Source organism: Mollisia scopiformis (assembly GCF_001500285.1).
Source record: "Mollisia scopiformis unplaced genomic scaffold LY89scaffold_1, whole genome shotgun sequence".
Lineage (NCBI taxonomy): Eukaryota > Fungi > Ascomycota > Leotiomycetes > Helotiales > Mollisiaceae > Mollisia > Mollisia scopiformis.
Genome location: NW_017263581.1, coordinates 648,634 through 666,534, shown reverse-complemented (window position 1 = coordinate 666,534; position 17,901 = coordinate 648,634). Strand labels below are relative to the sequence as shown.

The following is a 17,901-nucleotide window of genomic DNA, read 5'->3' as shown; positions in this document are numbered from 1 at the left end:
TTATTCATGGGGGGGGATAGTACAAAGTAGAAAGCACGAGTAACTTGCGGAGAGATTGGTCACGGAACTAGGTTCTCGCTACTTTGGAAGACTAAAGCAAAGATCAGCACTGGGGGGTAAAAACTACTCGTACTAAACTTTTTCGGCAGACTTCTAGCGCAGTTCCCACTCGTGCTTGCACTTCTGATAACGCATACAGGAAGAGCAGCACCATTTTCGTGGCAAAGTATCAACTCTGATCAATGAAAACGATGTTTCGATGGTCTAGGTTTTGAGATTAAGCATTCGGAACGATTGCTTCTATTAGACCTTCTCCATACCTAGTAATCGATGGTTTGAATGATGAAGACCATCTGTACTCGAAATCTTGGAGTATTGGCGACTGTGGGGTAATCCGTACTCAACGGGGAGGAGCGTGCGCATCTAGTAAATGCGGGGTCTATGCTCAGACCAAGTGTTCGCAGCGGTCGAAAATATATCCGTTTCCGGAGACTCCGAACCTGACGTGGAAACGGGAACAACCCTCTTAGTTCAAAACTCGTTTGACAGCTGGACTGACAGCGGTCTTTAACTTGCAGATCCGGTGACTTAAAGTATGTTCTTAATAATGATAGGGCATGAGAACTGAACTTACGAGACGGTTCTGGTGGCTCGTGGTATTAGTGTCCGAGCGTACAGGTTTTAGTACTATTCCTCCGCATGGTGTCAGTCTGGACCCAATTTCAATGTCCAAACGGTTCAACTACGTTTCAGACATTCCGTCTGTCGAGCCTCGTCGTAGCGCTACACCAACAAGACAATTACTAGTCGACGGACAGTTTCCAATCTATCATAATAACGTGGTGGCCTTACTAAATCGAATAGTACTTTCGACTCAACATGGGTTATAGTTGTTTCTGAGATGAGCAGGCTCAAGGCACAGTGTTGCTCTATCAGTGACCTTCTTTGTATCCTCTTGCTAGCCACTAGAACTACGTCCTCTGAATACTTCAGATTGGATTCGGCACTGACCGAAAAGCCAACATTTTGATTTATCCGGTGCTAGTTAATCCTCCTTTGCTGGCTACATCGATTCATTGGCGCGCCGCCGTTGTCTTTAGTATTCTTGCAAGCCACAAGCGGGAAGTTAGGGGCTAGTAGTTGTTAGAAATACGCGGATGATCACCTGTGATCGTCTGTGCATCAAACTCAAAGCTTACCCTAACTAGCTAGAACAGCAGAAGGATTCCAACATTTACGGAATAATGTATCGGGAGGGACGGGGCGGAGGCATGTTGAGGTTTGGGACGAAAACATAGATAACAAGGGTTCCCGACTTCTTGTATCTTAATGAACTCTTACATACTGGTGTACTGTATGTTCCGAAAGTCAAGATGAGGCTATTTTGTTGTCTCATTATTGCATTGCTATCAACGTTCTCGCTTGCAAAACAGGCCACGGATGCTGAGAAAGAGGCGGTTATCTCTACTATCCCACCATGTGGAGTACGTATCACTTTGAAGTCCTGGAACTTGGCTGACTCTTCAGTTGGAATGCATATTACCAACTATGACGGAGGAGAATTGTTCAATAGGCAATCTGACCCAACTCAGCGACTGCTTGTGTCTCCATTTAGAAGGCTTGTCGACTATTGCTACTTGCATCTTCAAAAAATGTAATTACACAGATCTTGTTGGTATGTATCTCCACGAACAATTGATTCTTCCCCTGACATGCAATAGTGGTCGAGAAAGCGACGGAAGTGCTGTGTGAAGGCGAGCCAAGGCCAGACCGCAAGCCCGAACTTCTTGGCACAACTATTGCTCTCGCTATTATAGTCCTTGTCTTTGTCGGTTTGAGATTTTGGTCGCGCTTTACAGTTTCAAGACAATTCTGGTGGGATGATTGGTTCGTATTGTTGGGTACAATCTGCCAAATCGGGACCGATTGCGCCATGTTTTGGGGTATCTCAATGGGGTTTGGGGTGCATGTCTGGAATGTGGACTCGAAACTCAACGTTCCTCTCTATCAGGTATGAATTCTCGTTGTCTTGTTTCTGGCTCTGACACTCTTAGTTTGAATGGATCTTTGAACTTCTTTACGTCGTTGTTCAAAGCACCACGAAGGCGTCGATTGTGTGCCTTTACTGGCGTCTTTTCCCTCAGCCTTGGCTACGAAACGTGGTCAGATTCCTGTGGGTATGGATAGCTATTCACTTCTTCACATTCTTTTTCACCATTCTGGTCCAATGTACACCAATCGCCCTCGTCTATAACCACGCTTTAACGGGGCATTGTCTGAACGCCCACGCTATCATCCTAGCAGCTGCAATTTTAGTAATGGTGGAGGATATTATCCTCATTATACTCCCACTGCCGTTGATCTGGAAGCTGAATGTAAAGCTTTCCAGAAAGCTAGCCATTAGTCTAGTTATGAGTGTTGGGCTGGTGTAAGTGTCCCAGCTTCGGTGTATCGTGTGCTTTAACTGACCATTAAGCGCCGTCGTCGCTAGTGCAGTTCGACTTAAATACGTCGTTAGCTTCTACTACGATATCGACCAAAATTGTAGGTATCTTCCTCCTTCTTCCTCTAACATGCTAACTCCTCCAGGGGACGACGTTCCTGTTGCAATTTTGTCAGTTGTCGAAACCTCCCTCTCTATCGTCTGCGTCTGCTTCCCTCCTGTCAAAATCCTCATGAGCAAATACTACAAGAAGTACACTGGGAGCGATTCTTCGGCTATGAGAAGTAGGAGCAGAGAAGATCTGCTTGCAAGGCTTAAGGGTCGCTTCACGAGGCCAAATTCACCAGACAAACCTCCTAGGTTCAGTATACCATGGATCCAAACATTGGCGCCGAGGCTGCCAACCATACCTCGGATTGGAAGTCATATTGAGTTGGAGAAAGGGAAGAGCACAGTGACGAGCTCGAGCACAGCCAGTGAAGCTAATCAAAGAAGTATTATGACAAGTACATCCAGTGACTTGGAAGCTGGCCAAGAGAGCACTATGGCAAATACGTCATGGTTAAAAGTCGGTTGAAAGGCTAGGCATAAAGGTCGAGCACGAGAAAGATCGAGCAGATCGACAGCCAGGCATCCTCAGCACCAGTGTTGGACAAGCTGTGACCAACGACACGGTACAGCTCCTCGCCGATTACGAGACACTCCAAGAGGCCGTTCAGGCAGTACATTCAAGCAGCATAGACGGTTTGCTAAAACCAAGAGTGTGACTATAATCTGCCAGCAGGAGCTATCATCACGTCTGAAATTGAATGTGGAAGGATGATTTAGGCAAGAGTCAAAGAAGTGAAGAGGTGGTAATCCAGGCAGGAACAAGTCGCTTAAGTCAATTGAAAACAGCATCGAAATAGATGAATGCCAATCCATTTGTGAGTCAATTACTCTTCCGACCTCTGGCGTCATTGCAGTCATGCTTGAGCTTGTGTTTGTAAATATTCCTTGGGGGAGAAGGAGTACCTATCGACCGAATAAGGTTAATTAAGCGAGACACCTTAATTCGACAGCTTGAGAACATTTCTCCCAGGCTGCAGCTGCCTCGCATTCCAACCTCCACCAGCCTATTTTGTTGGTGTCAAAACACAAACAAAATCTTTTCAACTCGATAAGAAACTTGTCCTGTGTGTCGACAACACGATGGCATCAACAACAGCCAAGAAACAGCTCCGAATTCTTTGCTTCGGGGACAGCCTGACGGAAGGCTACAGTGCGATGGGCTGGTCCATGACACCGTATAGTGGCTGGCTCGAAACATACCTCAATGCCACTATAGATTATGATTATGATAGTCATGTTGAGACAGAGGGGAGAAGTGGTGATTGTGTAAGGACTGGGTTCGAGACGAGGATGAGGAAGCATTGTGAGTCTTCTTCTTCGGTCTTACTCTTCTTTTCATGCTTTCTATGCTACTGCGGCTGTATCAAAATGAGAGAGAACCTCTCCCACGAAGATATTAAACGAGTTGAAGGGGTTAACGGCTCGAACGTAAAGAGGATTGTAAGCTATCACGTGACTCTGACATTCTTTAGATCCTCCAAGTACAACTACCTCGCCTTACGACTGGGTAGTCTTCTTGGGCGGTACAAATGACATGGCATATCGCCATACACCAACTCAAATCTTCGATTCCATCAAGACAATTTTGGATATCCCTCTCTCACGCGGAGCCAAAGTTCTCATCATGACAGTTCCGGAAATCGAATCCCATATCCTTGACGACGAGCGTGGAGAATTGAACGATTTGATCAATAATTGGGCGAGGGAGAAGGATGCTGTATGGGGCTTTGATTTGTGGCAGCAAATGAAGTATCATGGTATTACGGAGGAAGAAAGACGAGAGAGGTGGGATGATAGCTTGCATTTTACGCCGAAAGGATATGAGATGATTGGAGAAATGGTGGGAGCGAGACTAGTCAAGATCTTGGAGGGTGGAGAAGGCGATAAGAAGATACACCAGTGAACACTTCTGCTTCTTGTCAAATTGGAACGTCTGCCTGTCTGCGAAGCTCTGAGAGAATCGACGATGGGTTGCTTGCACTGTAGAAGATAGAGCCCGCGGGGCACGACACTGGGTAAGAATTGAGACCTGTTGAATATAAATAAAAAAATTTGCAAATCTACCCGGGACTCTGCAGCACTACCCAACATTGAATTTATTCATCATCGCAAATCAAGCCCACATACATCCACTGCTCTGGACATAGCTCTTTCTCACACCATACAACGTACTAAGCCCATCACTCCATGTCTCCGTATGCTCCTCCAACGTTCCTGAGATAGGGTCTATCTCCTCATGTCTCTTCAAGGCAATGTTCCAGCTGAAGCTTGAGTGTCCAACACCGGCGAATTCTTGTGATTTCGTCAATACCAGGTAGTCTACCAGTGCTCTTTGATCCCAATTCAGTCTTTCAAGTTCGTCCGCATCTTCCTCCTTCAACAGGTCCTCTTTGTGCGTCACTGCGATATTGTATTCGGTAGCTTCTAAGCCAATCTTGTGGGCTTCGCCGAGATCGCCAGACGCAATGTACATGATTTGTGTCTTGGCCGAAAAGGCTTGCTTCAGATAAGCAGTAGACTGAGCTTCGTAGTGACTGTACTTCACATCGCTGTGTCTCTTTGATTGGGTGAAAGGGCTCGCGGTCTCGAGATGAGCACCGAAGAACGAGGGGTTGATGATTGGTTCTGAAAGGTTCATAGGTAGGTCATACCAATTCGAAAGTTTCATGAGGGTTCTTGTTGCTAATCGTCGAGTATCAGGGCGAAATTTGAGGATATTGCCAAAAGTATGAGCCACATCGTGACCATCGGAATTGATGGGGTAGTGAAGAAATGATTGCTCGAGGTCGATGATTATGGGTTCCTTCTGGTTCTCCTTGGACATGTATGACTCGATCCAAGCCTTTAAACGGATGGGCCATTCTTCCGGCTGCTTCAAACCTGTTATTGGGATATCTGGGAAGAGGCTTTCCGGTAATAGACCTCGTCTTCTTGGAGTCTCGACTGGTTCCATGTGTCTGATCAGCACTAGCTCAGGACATGATTTCCGAAGGGAATCCGCGAAGTGATTCTTGTCGAACATGTATTCGATCCCTTGTCTTGGCATCCCATGACGGCGCTCTACATGCGGTGCATCATCTAGCTCATCGTGGCCTCGGGGAGCGATACTCGGAAGGACGAGAGATCCTCCAGCACCAATTGCATATCTGACACAGTTGAGAATCGAATTCCGTATATGTCCAATCCCACCATGGTTGTTGTCGCAGGTGAAGATCAAGCTAGAGTTCCACTCGACGGAAGAGCACATGTCTCTCATTGCTTGCGAGTCAACAGGAGGGAAGTCGAATACATCAGCCTCTTTAACTGACATGGCTCCAGATGAAATGTTCCATTTCTGCACCCTGTCTCGTATAGCTTGGTGATCGACACCAAAGAAGAGCCATATAAGGAAGAGGGAAATGCCTCCAAAGACAAATGGTCTTCGACTGATCAGTTGTGTGCACTGCATCTTGATATCTTGCTGTTCTCAGCTGAAGAATACGAAGAGGAGGAGAAAGCAGGTGCAACTCTGCAGAAATCTTTCAGGGTCGCCATGATGGTGGCGATTGATCGTGCATGGGTCGAGAGCTGCCTTGATGTATGAGCTTGGTAGTGTTTGAGATGTTTTAGGTTGATCCTAGTCGGGAATCTGTGGGGTGTGAAGTGGGTGGCAACATCAAGCTTGCGAGGTCTACTGTAAATTCACGATCCTCCATTCTTCTGGGCTACAAAGATCATCTTTTGTAAACACGTTCGAGGACATAAACTTCTTTTCGTCCATTTCTATTACTCTTTAAAGAAAGCAAGATCATTTGAAGTAGACAAGCCATTTTCCGGGTTTGGACTGTCGGCTTGGCAGACGCCTGTGAAACAAATGCAGGCCGGGCCCAAAACGCTGAAACGACAACTAAGAAGTCTCGAAAACAAAGTCAGAATATAACACTTACTAATAGAGGCCACACTAACGCTGAAGGACAGGAAGGAGAACCTAGGTAATGCACTATTGCGCAAGAAAGGCCCTGGTGGAACGACAACGCGAACGCACGTGACACTTAGTCACTATGTCTAAAAGTGTCCATTCTAGTACCATCGTCATCTACAACTACCAAGTCCTGGAGGAAAGACGAAACCCTTGATGTTCGGTCTCGAGAAGACTTTTGGAAAATTCATGGTTCGCAGTGCAAGCGATTAAGTAAAGCAGAGCCAAGCACCATATCGCCCGCCTTCTTTGGTCTTAATATCTGAAACTCGGCAGACTCATCGCCCCCTGGCAACTTCACCGGTCGTCCTCGGTTTTGGTCGTGTAAACAGTGACCCGACTGCTGAATTGAGCATTGCTATGCATACTTACTCTATAACTAGACTTGAAAGTCTAAGAGGAAAGAGAAGTTGGGTTGTTGGCATTAGTCATCAAGCATTACATAAGTGTGGCCGGCTTGATTCGGCGAATCGCGCAGGCGACGTGTTCGATCAGGCTCCCAACACCATGCCTCGTCTCTTGTTGCACAACTTCCACACGCCTCGTCCTATTGCTGAACATTTCTAGAACATTCTTTGCGCTATCTAATTTCTATCTTTGGAGTCTCATCTTGGGCGGGCGCGTGGCTTATGGGATACGGACTACTGGGCATCAAGATCGCGGCAGCCCAACTCCTTTACCCCGATTTTCTACAATGAGGAAACATAAGTATTGCGAAATGGTCTTGAAGACTTTATAATGAGTTTTCTATCCTACATGAATGCAAGTTATGGATACAGAAAGTAGATGTTCCATCGAGCAAGTGCTGTCGATTTGGGCATCGATACTCCAAGCCGTCGTCCATACATAATTGCGCAGGCCTTAGATAAGCCCAGCACTGCCACCTTTCCCGAGCATTCCAATTTCTAAGTCATTCATCCAAACAATGCATGCCGGATCTGAGAGCTTTTTGCTACGCCTAGGACATGCTAAAAAAATTCCCAGTCCAGTGCTCTAACCAGTTCGAAAGATTTGTCGAGCAATAACTTGATCTCCATCCTTCGAAACTGCCGGAAACATCACAATGAATCCCAGCTCACTGTCTGCCCACGAGCCGAAAATCCAAGACGAAGGATGGGATTCTATGAGGACTCTCAGTTCGTCGCCCAATTTGCAGAGTTCTTGTATATGTGCGTTGCGTGCGTCTTCGGTATTCGGATCCGCATAGTCTGCAAGTTGTGTGGCAATGTGGTTTGCGACCTCAGATATGTCCGACGAACTGTGGAAACGATTAGTTTCGTGCTACATTTGGCAGATAGTACTCTTACTCTTCCTCAATTATGGATGCGACAATTCCTCTCGCAATATGTCTGCGGATTGCGGCGTGGCGCGTTTCGAGATTATCCAGTTCAGTATCTCCTCCCTGTATACGAGCATTGTGTGGGTAATAGAATTCCGCGTGTTGATCGATGAGAGTTGCAAGATTGGTAATTCGTCTTATGATTGTTCGATCTTCGGGATATTCTGGAATCAAGGGGAATTGAGACTTATCTCTATACGACGAGGTATGTCTTTCTCCACCAGATGTTTTCGGGGCGTGTTTCTGCCTTCTGGAGCTGGAGGGTCTAGCAAAGGAGCTTGAGGGCCTCTGATGGGTAGATTGAGGTCTGTCGCGCCCAGTCCTGCTGCTCTGGGGTCGATGTCTTCCTGTGCTAGTGCTTGGACGTGTACTTGTACGCGGACGTGGTTGAGAAGAGGATGAATCCAAAAGTGCTGTAATTACTCTGCGCGGAGGAGGCGTTGGGTTGTTATCTGCCGATCCACACATGGTTTCGCCTTTTTCCAAGTTGCTCCATCCTCTCCAGAGATCCTTCTAAAGTCTTACTGGTAGATCCCCAGTTCTCACGGAGTTCATCTTGGACTTTCGTTGTTTAACTTGCCTGGCTAAGTTTGCCTGGGCCCTTGAAGTGAAAGGGCTAGAAAGCCTTTCACACCTGTTTAGCAAGTGAACGAGTACATGTTTTACTTGACCAACACACGCTGTCGAATGCCATCGGTCTTGCTTTGTCGGCACCTTCTCGGATTTACCTCTAGCCTATCATTATCCAATCGCAAGTCTGGCGAAAGCACAGAGGTCCGTGGTAGGATTCATATTCGTGGTGAAGGATGTTCTATTCATTCTACGGCAGGGCCTGGCCTTAAAGGCTAGGGCCGCTGACTAAGATTGTGGGGTGAGGACGGCGCGAGCCCGTTTCCCAACAGTCGCCTTACCCAAACCGAACCCACTTAGGGATCTTCAAGATAAACAAAAAAGGAACAAGGCAGTCGGGGAATTATATGTGCATTCATTTGTGTTACATGCTTCTGATAAGGTCACAGTCCCTGTTCTTGTCCTTCGACCAATAAACTTTGAGCACTTGCGGCTTCTCCTCCGCTTGACTCACGACTGTACCAATGAACTCGAATTTTCCCACTTCAATAAGCGCCGATAATCTACAGTTGACTCGAGAGAAATCAGTCTTCCTGCCAAAAAATCCGCGTTTATGAGCAATTCCTAAAGTATGCAACCTTACTTCCGGACTCGAGACCACGTGACCCACAATTTCAACACTTCCTTTGTCGTCCAAAAAGATTGGTAATGACCGTGCATCTGCTGTTGAACGGATTATGGTGAAGCCCCAGCTTTGTTTTTTCAAGGCTGGATCCGCCAAAATTGAGTAGAACCGTGGAACAACTTGGCCTCTTCGTTGCGAGCCCTTCATAATTAACCAGTCAATCTGATTCTCTGCATAGTCCTTTCCGTCAAGCCGATTTCTCGTGCACGATTGTCCAGAATGCTTCTCACTATATAGTTCTTTGTACAAGATGCCATATGATGAGTTACTGCTTCGGATCGGTATTACTGAGCGATCTTGGCAGACATGCTGCACCCTATCGATGACCAAGCCTTGGCATACAGCAAGAGGACTATTTACAACATTAGTTTGGGGAATGTTAAAACCATGTTGAACTTACAGGTCTTCAGGTTTCGGTGCAAATAGTACCTCCATACCCGTTTTTTGGCACTGTTCTACAAGTCTGTCTTGTACATATTTTGAGGACCCAAGGCCCCCAGCTAAAAAGAGATAGGACTAGATCACTCAGTTAGTCAATTAATCAACAAGAAAGGGGCAGCTGTGCAACAGTAACGTCCGCACTACATACCACTCTTACGTAAGGTTTCACACTCCGGAGAAGTGAAAGTTGCTTGTTAATAGCTTCGATCATCATATCTATTTGCGAATCGAACATGGTTTTCAGCTCAGCACTGTTCCGCGAGTATCAGCAAAACGAGCAACTTCTGCACAAAAAGAGACGTACAGGTGGAACGTAATGCTTTCGGTTGAGTCTGGCACTTGTAGTCTTACAATCTTTATCCCCCGAAAGGAATCAGTCCCGAATAGCGTCTTGATGTCTTGAAATTTACCCCGAGACATCTGAAGAGCTAGGTTTTCGACCTTATCATGGGCTACTCCATTAGTAGACCAGAGAAGTTCTCTTGCTCTCTTCTCGAACAGTTCATCGATGTTGACGGAGCCAGCAGGAAGAGCTTTTCAAATACAATTTTAGTAGAGCCTCAGACTTGATGCAGATTTTCAGGGCTGCAAACCTCTTGGCTCATCAACAGTCTCTAATTCAAGTACGTCGTCTAGTGGGCTATTCACCTGAAGGATGCACATATCCTGAGGGAGTCAGGTCTTCCGTGATGGTGGCCAGAAAGACGTTGAAAGACGTACAGTTGTCCCACCCCCGGCGTCGAGCACCATAAAAGCTTCACCTTGCTGGAAATGGTCAGTCTCATCTGGAATGCATAATTTGTATGGATAGCTTACTTGAAATGTGTAGTTAAGCTTGTTAGCGGTGAAGACAGCTGCTGCTTCGCCTTCTGTCAAGTCCATATGGACTTGACCTGTTTTACCAAATCCTGCATCGTCCACGATGTCTCGAAATTCACGAACTAAGTCGTCCTTATCCTTCCACTCTGTCGGAATGCTGAAGACGAACTCGACGGACGTGGAGGGCGAGTCGAAGTCTATTTTCGGCTCGTCTCGAAGTTCTTGAACGATATGGGTGTAAATAGCCGTCAAAAAGTCTTTGTACCAGAGCCTGACATTCTCTGGTTTAGGCGCCTGAGGACCTTGTCCAAATTTCTTTTTCACATATGATGTGTCCAAGAAGAACTTGAACATATCTTTTATCGCTCTACCCCCACCCAGATCAGACAATTCCGGGCAGCCGAAACCCCACGAATGAATACCAAGTTCTCCAGCTGTGTATGCGACTCTTGTGGGCACCTTCTTCACCACGCTTTCAACAGCGCCAGGCCATTGTTCGATAACTCGTACGTGGGTCTCTCTCCCACTCGGGGCGTCAAAATCTGTGCAAATAGCAACACCTGCACGGCACGTCAGCCTCTTTCCCGGAACTCGGTCTCGGCATCGAGCTCGATTCCGCTCATGTATACCTGTGCAGGTCAGACCAACGTCAATCCCTACGATGACACGCATTGACACTTCTCGAATATCTGACATCGTGATTAAAAACTAAGATTATGTATCGTTTCGAGATTTATTCTCGGTTCCCTCTACATCAACAGCGATACTGGATATTAAGTCCTTCCACTTGCTAGACGAGGCTGTGCGGTCCAAACCGGTACAAAATGTACTTGTCGTCGCATATTTCGTGTTATTCTCCAACTGGCTCTGGGGCTAAATGCCTTACCATGCATCACTATAAATTCGTACGTCTCCACGAGACACCGCACAGTCAGGCTTCAGCGTCTTCCGAACATGTTTCACTTTCCATCGTCCATATGGTCTGTGAGACGCGCATATAACAGTCAGCCGACCGACAGCCTCACCACATCCTTCCATATTTACCATACACATATATAGCAGCCCATCATTTGAAGCTTCCAGGGGAATCCATGATCTTTGATGGAAGATATATCGTGCGCCCAATATATGCCCTTTTTACCTGCACCTACTAACGTGCGTCAACGGCGAGCCGGTACCACGTTCGGCAGCCTCATCTGGGATAGATCTCGGTTAGGATGTCCTGTCAGAAATGATACATAAATGGGCCGGTAGCCCGTTGGTCCTCCAGGTGCTGCTTAGTTGTCATCTGCTGTGGGAGTAACATTTGATTGCACAAGAATAATGAACGGAAACCAATAATCGTTTGACTTCCATAGAGTATGCGCAAGTACCCCCCATTTTCCATTTTGACCGATACGACGGTATCTAGTACAGTTTCACCGCAGTAGCTAGGTCTCCGAGTAGAACAAGGAGGAGAAAGGAAGGCTGAGCATCGGTGTAGATATTGCCTGCGTAACGAAGGACGCCACGTATATGGAAGAGTCAGAGATAGTGTCGTGCCCTGTGTTCATTCATTTTCATAAGCCAGATGCTGCTCCGAAGTCGCTGCCTTGAGTAACACGAAAGCGGTGTGCAGAAATGCCCGAATTTTGCATGTTGCGCAAGTGGCCGTGTGGTGCAACTCAAATTCCAAGCCACTATGCGCTTGCTCGTTGATAGGTTTTAACTCGACAAACATCTAACGAATGAGAACAACGCCAAAATTCATCCGAAGTCAGCCCAACATATTCATTTGGGGGCACTTTCTAAAATTTCGTTGTAGAAGGATCATCAGCATGCTGTGGAATATTTGACCACTCCCTGACGTGTGCTATGTCCACCTCACTTAGTGGGCATGCTAAGTCCACGTTCTGTGCTCAACAATTAGATAGCTCCTAGGTTGGTGACAACATATCGGCATCACTTAGATTATGTAGCTCGCTTAGCGAAACATTCTTACCGGCCTAATCAGAATGGACAAGTAATGAGGGCCGACACAGTAGAACAAAAATAACAAGAGTGTGGTACGAAAAGAGCCAATACTGTGTTCCCTGAGCATTTTCGACGTCTGCAAACAACGTCTTTGGAAACCATATCGAGCATTTTGAAAAGTGGAGAACCTCGCTTCTTTCAGGGGCAAAAGTGATGACAAGAGACCTCGGATCGAAAACTCAATTAATTTATTACGAGATTGATGTTGCGAAACAAGAAAATAATAGTCCACTTGGAGAAAATTCCAAGGCGGCGAAGGCGTGGCGCAATCTTGAGATCAAGAAGTCTACATACTCAACTCAACACTGATGCTCGCTAAATACAGCAACGGTCTTTTATGTTGGACAAGCTCTGAGAAGGGACATTCACCAGAGCTACAAAGTACCTTTAATGGTATCTAAGACGCCTGTGGTGGTGGACTTGTGGAGTGCGGGGTCAGTTTGAGGACCCCGCTATTTGGCCCCCAAACTCAACAAGACGGAATGCGAGATGGTGAAACACGGACGTAACTAAACCAAAAGGCCGAGGCTCTGAGCAGCCAGTTCTTAACTGTTTTGCACAGTTGTTCGCCCTGAAAAATCAAGCAGTCGTGAGCATGGCACTGAAGAAAGCCAAGCCAAAGTTCGACATGGGACTTGCAAGCTTGGAGGTCCGCCAGGAGGGGGCTTTAGGAGTTAATCTGGCGAACTAATGAATCAACGCATTGAACCTGCCCAAAAACACAGTTTACAGGGTATCCTTAGATCAATCTCCAAATGATACGCTATAATTAATTCTTGTCATGATGTCAGAGCCGAAAGAAGAATAGCACACGCTGAAACTGTACCTCTTGAGTACGGCTCTTCGACCTAGCACGTGGTGACTGGGGAGCTTGACAAAATTGTATTTTTTAAGACTTGCTAAACCTTTTTCAAGGGTCGGGAAAGATCGCGGAGGGATACAATCGAAAGTCTGAATACTTTCTGAAGATGCGCATCAATCATGGCGAATTGGCAATCTTTGTCTATGACATTGAGCATCTTGCTTTTCGGCAGTTTCTTGAGGGTGTTCACAGCCTCATGATAAGGGACCAGACTGTAAGTGGTGATGAAAAGATAGTCTGGCCTGGAATGGACCAAGCGTTATGCTCGTGACAGGTCTCGGTAACAAATTACCTTCTGCCTGCGTGAGATCGGAAAGAACGAGCCAATATAGTCTCATGAGTCGAAACACCTTTATGAAGTGAGATTTCACTGAAAAAAAAGCATGACAGCACTTATCAGAACCTCAGAACATCACAACGTTGCAGGTGGGGATGAACGGCGAAAGCGCAAAAACTCTCGATAACGTCAGAAAAGTATATCCTAGCAAAGAGCCACCAAACCAAATAAGATCTAGATCATTACGACGTCGCATGAAAGTTCAGAAGTCTAATCTGATCATGCCATTCGCATTCGGATTGAGTTTTCGGGACCCCGAGATCGCAGACCACTAGGAACGACGATTCAACCACCTCTATGCAGTTTCCATCACACTTGCGATAACCGTGCCGAACTTTGTTCAGCAAAATTTAGTTTCTTTAAAGTGTATCACAACAGATCAGGCCGCAATCAAGGTGTGAACTGCTTTTGAAAACAAGAACAATGGTTGCGCTTTCGTGCGCTTCGACCACTTCAGCTACTGGTGTAGGTTTGTTGCTGCTACAAAGTGACAGGTGGAAATTTCCATTGATTTCTTTTGCGAATCTCCCACGGAAGATGGAAATGCCATCTTTCTATTGATAGCTGATGCATCGAAATTGAATCGTTCAGTTCTCTGTTCCCGCCAAGCAGTTTCCGCTATCATTTCTTGCAACGTCGGCTAAAACCCCCTTTCAACACAGGAACATCCGTGCATGTTTCGAACTAAAACCGTCTAAACTTTATTACCAACCACTCTGAAGCCTTGAATAGTCTTGGCAGTGGAAAGTCTCTTAAGTGGTGAAGGAAAAGGAAAGATGAAAGCAAATCCCATCGCAACGACAAGGAACTAGTGATGGCATATCCCATCCATCGGCGAAACTACACAACCGTAAATAGATCCTCATCAACCAGTGTGGCAGAAGGGATAACGTCACTAACTCCCATTATGCGATACCGTATAGTTCGTCATCCATTCGTGCGTATCAGCGGGCTTTGCTTCTTGGGGGAGGGCCGAAAGTCGATCTGGAGAATCGCCTGGGGTTCGCATGAATGCGCCATCGAGGATTCAAAGTTCACCAATGACGAGCAATGAGCAAATACCACATACGGGTCAGCTCCATAGAGCGGGTCTTGAATATTCTACATCTTAAGATGTGGATACTCCCGCTCTCTCTTCGCAGGTGGTACCAGGCTGGCCTTGTCTGAGATGAATAATTCCAACATGCCCATTCCACTCGCCTACAAGTACGAACGCGATGGAAAGTATGATTATGTGTACCCACGAACGCCTCCAGCACCAAATAGATACCAACCTCCGGTATTCGAGAAGACGGAGCCAGTGCCAGCGAAGCAGAGGAGCGAATATGTATCCTGGATGAGCGATGGATTCCGACATCATGTTATTGCCATGCTTGCAGAATTGGTGGGAACTTTCCTCTTCCTGTTCTTTGCATTCACGGCCGCTCAGATTGCAAATAACAAGCCCGATACTTTGCTCAGGACCAACTTCTTGAGCGACCCGAGTTTGCTGCAACTTCTTTATATCAGCCTGGGATTCGGAGGCAGTCTTGCAGTGAATGCCTGGATTTTCTATCGCATAAGTGGCGGCATGTTCAATCCTGCGGTAAGTTGTGAACTGATCATTCATTGTTGTTTGTACTGAGATTATTACAGGTAACTCTTGGTTTATGCTTGGCAGGTGTTTTCCCATGGCTAAGAGCAGTGCTGCTCGTTGTTGTCCAGGTTGGAGGCGGACTTGCTGCTGCAATCACCGTATCAGCATTATTTCCGGGACCACTGATGGTTCAAACAAAGCTCGGCGATGATACTACAACTGCCCAAGGACTTTTCATCGAGATGCTGCTCACCGCAGAACTCGTCTTTACTATCTTGATGCTGGCGGTAGAGAAGCACAAGGCTTCATTTGTCGCACCGGCCTGCATAGGTCTGACCCTGTTCATGGGTCACCTTATAGGTAAGTATTCGTACTTGAAAGCGAGGTTATGCTGACAGTCATTAGGGGTCAATTTCACGGGAGCTGGCATGAACCCAGCCCGCTCTTTCGGACCCGCTGTCGTCCTTGGAGAATTTGTCCCATATCACTGGATATACTGGCTCGGACCGGTTATGGGGGCATTGCTGGCCGTAGGGTTCTACAAATTATTGAAACTTTTGGAGTATGAGACAGCCAACCCTGGTCAAGACGATGACGGCCTGGATACATATCGACTTGTGACTTCGCAGCGAAGGCGGAATAGCAACGACAGCGCAACATCGCTGGTGCCTTTTGCATCTGGGCCATACGGGAGGTACACAGGGCCGTGAATAATTATGAAGGATTGGAGAGTGATTGTAACATTTCCTTAGCGGAGTCGTTGAGCGATTTAGATTGAGGTAATGGCGGCGTTGAATGGATAATGATTGCAGAACAAAGCGATGACAGAACACAAAACTGGTCGAGTAACAGACAGGCAAATGAATTTAAAATGAATGAAAATATGAACAGCCGGTCAGTCAATGAGAGCCTTCAGATGACCGTGTTAGAAAGCAAAGTGATTGTGTCATGGAGACCGAGATCTGCGATTTACCCCCAGAAGTTGTTTTTCAACACTGATAGCATGTCGAGCATTGCACAATTTTCTCTCCAATAACAACTATCTTGATCATCGAACGAAATGCAGGCTTACAAAGCATACAAAGCAGCAAAGGTACTTGGAAAAGTTACAAGGGCCGTCGGCAGCATAGAGCGCCAATGGGAATGTTGTAACATCCTGCCGCAATGTTCTGGCAAGGGTGCTGCGGGGATGAGGCCCAACAAGCCCCAGCAGACCTTGAATTATCCCGGGCAGGTGAGATATTCCACTCGAAACAACACTCTCCAATGCTGAATGACCTCTGACAGTGCGGCCGTATCAACCCAAGCTCGGTCAAGAACTGCAAGGACTGCAAGCATAAGCGGTGTGACCAATGCAAGGGACATCTCAAGCTACCAGATCCCGTGGATCTCTTCAAGAAATGAGCATCAGATGTGAACTAGTGAGGTAGTTTGCTGAGATTGAGGGAGATAGTATCGGAGGATGCAAGTTGCCTTGCGTTGGGCTCAAGGGACAACTCAATATCGAACATCTTTAGATTACTCAAGGATAGAAAGAAGTTATCATGAAAATCAAAACCCTGGCCGACGTCCAAAAATATAATCCTGTGGATCGTGACGACAGGGAAGATAAAGTGTGCCTAAGCTTAACGCAGGCCGACAGAAGCGTCACGTACTTGATTCTGCGTTGCTTTGCCACGTTCTTGTACTTATCTTCCGTATCACCGTAGTTATCAAACGGAGCTACTGAGCTTGCCGCGCGTGCCACTTTTACGCTTCTTCTTGTTCTTCTCCTTCGCCTTCGGTGGCCAAGGCGATATCATCTTCTCCGCCGTCAGTCTTCGTCTCGGTTTTTGCGATTAACAGAATTGAGGAGAAGTCATTCTCGACCAAGAATGTTATGGTGTCCGCGGCCCTTTGATGATCGTATGCTGACATCCCAACGCTAGGATCTTTCGCAAGCAGACTTGGTTGAAATGCTGCAACAAGGCGAGCCGTAGTCATCTTGTTCGTTTTTGATTTGGAGGCAAAAACTTGAACGAGATCAATTATGTACATAAGAAGCATACGAGGCATGGGTTGAAGATCTGTACTGCAGTCCTTGAAGGCGTTAATGGCCTCTTCCTCGATGCCAGCATCGAAGTCAATAGAGGTGAACCTATTATAAAATTCAAATGATATGACGGGTTCCGGGAGGCGTTTCAAGTATCGTAGAAGGCACGTCGCAGCATCATGCACAGAATAGCCGCTCCAATCCAATCCTTTGCCGTAGCGGTCTGGAGTATCGAAAATGATCTCGAGTTGATGTACGCGGTTGGCTGAGCCACTTCGAGCAAAGATATCCTCACTCTCTGTCCCTGAGACAACTTGTCAGTGCTTTTATCGAGGACTGGAACGTCGTGCGTGATACCTTTCTCTTTCAGCAATACACAAATCTTTGCAACCACTATAGGAACATATCCGATCACGAATTTCTCTCCCTCATTATTCACAGCAGTAATCATGACATTGGCATAACAGATGCTTTCCCGTAAAGCAACGCCGAATATTCTCGGGACGTCGTCTGAACTGTTGTCGTTACCACCCAATCGCGGCTTAAGGTGTCGAGTTAACCATGATTTAAGGTTCTTGCTACCTGGCGACACGGCTTTGGTATTGATGAAAGACTGATTGGGCTTCTCAGTTGAGGCGCGAACAAGTGGTTGGGTTGCCGTGAAATCTCCAAACTTGTAAAATTCACTGTTGCTTAAATCTTGCTCGTATATAGG

The 17,901-nt window shown here is 46.6% G+C and overlaps 7 protein-coding genes across 7 annotated transcripts; 3 read left to right on the top strand and 4 right to left on the bottom strand.

Moving 5' to 3' along the window:
• Window positions 1-1,373: 1,373 nt before the first annotated feature.
• LY89DRAFT_726973 (uncharacterized protein) lies at window positions 1,374-3,020 on the top strand (the record flags this gene model as incomplete). The annotated part of the gene is made up of 6 exons (XM_018219110.1): window positions 1,374-1,484; window positions 1,528-1,675; window positions 1,722-2,011; window positions 2,055-2,428; window positions 2,477-2,544; window positions 2,590-3,020. 6 exons carry the CDS (start codon window positions 1,374-1,376, stop codon window positions 3,018-3,020), a joined length of 1,422 nt encoding a protein of 473 aa, XP_018078278.1.
• Window positions 3,021-3,531: 511 nt separating this feature from the next.
• LY89DRAFT_703209 (SGNH hydrolase) lies at window positions 3,532-4,615 on the top strand. Its single transcript, XM_018217306.1, has 2 exons — window positions 3,532-3,857; window positions 4,027-4,615. Exons 1-2 carry the CDS (start codon window positions 3,635-3,637, stop codon window positions 4,455-4,457), a joined length of 654 nt encoding a protein of 217 aa, XP_018078277.1. The 5' UTR covers window positions 3,532-3,634; the 3' UTR covers window positions 4,458-4,615.
• Window positions 4,616-4,667: 52 nt separating this feature from the next.
• On the bottom strand, window positions 4,668-6,002 carry LY89DRAFT_662702 (uncharacterized protein; the record flags this gene model as incomplete). The annotated part of the gene is made up of 1 exon (XM_018212662.1): window positions 4,668-6,002. The coding sequence occupies one exon, from the start codon at window positions 6,000-6,002 to the stop codon at window positions 4,668-4,670; it is 1,335 nt and encodes a 444-aa protein (XP_018078276.1).
• A 1,376-nt stretch (window positions 6,003-7,378) lies between these two features.
• On the bottom strand, window positions 7,379-8,652 carry LY89DRAFT_7182 (uncharacterized protein). The gene is made up of 3 exons (XM_018218400.1): window positions 8,531-8,652; window positions 7,820-8,476; window positions 7,379-7,770 (listed from the first exon to the last, which is right to left on the bottom strand). The coding sequence occupies exons 2-3, from the start codon at window positions 8,317-8,319 to the stop codon at window positions 7,506-7,508; spliced, it is 765 nt and encodes a 254-aa protein (XP_018078275.1). The 5' UTR covers window positions 8,320-8,476; window positions 8,531-8,652; the 3' UTR covers window positions 7,379-7,505.
• Window positions 8,653-8,845: 193 nt separating this feature from the next.
• On the bottom strand, window positions 8,846-11,062 carry LY89DRAFT_726969 (uncharacterized protein; the record flags this gene model as incomplete). Its single annotated transcript, XM_018219109.1, has 8 exons — window positions 8,846-9,458; window positions 9,507-9,622; window positions 9,696-9,798; window positions 9,852-10,080; window positions 10,141-10,213; window positions 10,268-10,312; window positions 10,364-10,926; window positions 10,996-11,062. The coding sequence occupies 8 exons, from the start codon at window positions 11,060-11,062 to the stop codon at window positions 8,846-8,848; spliced, it is 1,809 nt and encodes a 602-aa protein (XP_018078274.1).
• Window positions 11,063-14,761: 3,699 nt separating this feature from the next.
• LY89DRAFT_703208 (aquaporin-1) lies at window positions 14,762-16,139 on the top strand (the record flags this gene model as incomplete). Its single annotated transcript, XM_018217305.1, has 5 exons — window positions 14,762-14,802; window positions 14,845-15,163; window positions 15,214-15,514; window positions 15,560-15,771; window positions 15,967-16,139. 5 exons carry the CDS (start codon window positions 14,762-14,764, stop codon window positions 16,027-16,029), a joined length of 936 nt encoding a protein of 311 aa, XP_018078273.1. The 3' UTR covers window positions 16,030-16,139.
• A 764-nt stretch (window positions 16,140-16,903) lies between these two features.
• LY89DRAFT_572376 (Rho GTPase activation protein) lies at window positions 16,904-17,682 on the bottom strand (the record flags this gene model as incomplete). Its single annotated transcript, XM_018208637.1, has 2 exons — window positions 16,904-17,490; window positions 17,544-17,682. Coding segments are annotated over 2 exons (726 nt in total), but the record flags the coding sequence as incomplete, so codon positions are not given.
• Between the last annotated feature and the right edge of the window lie 219 nt (window positions 17,683-17,901).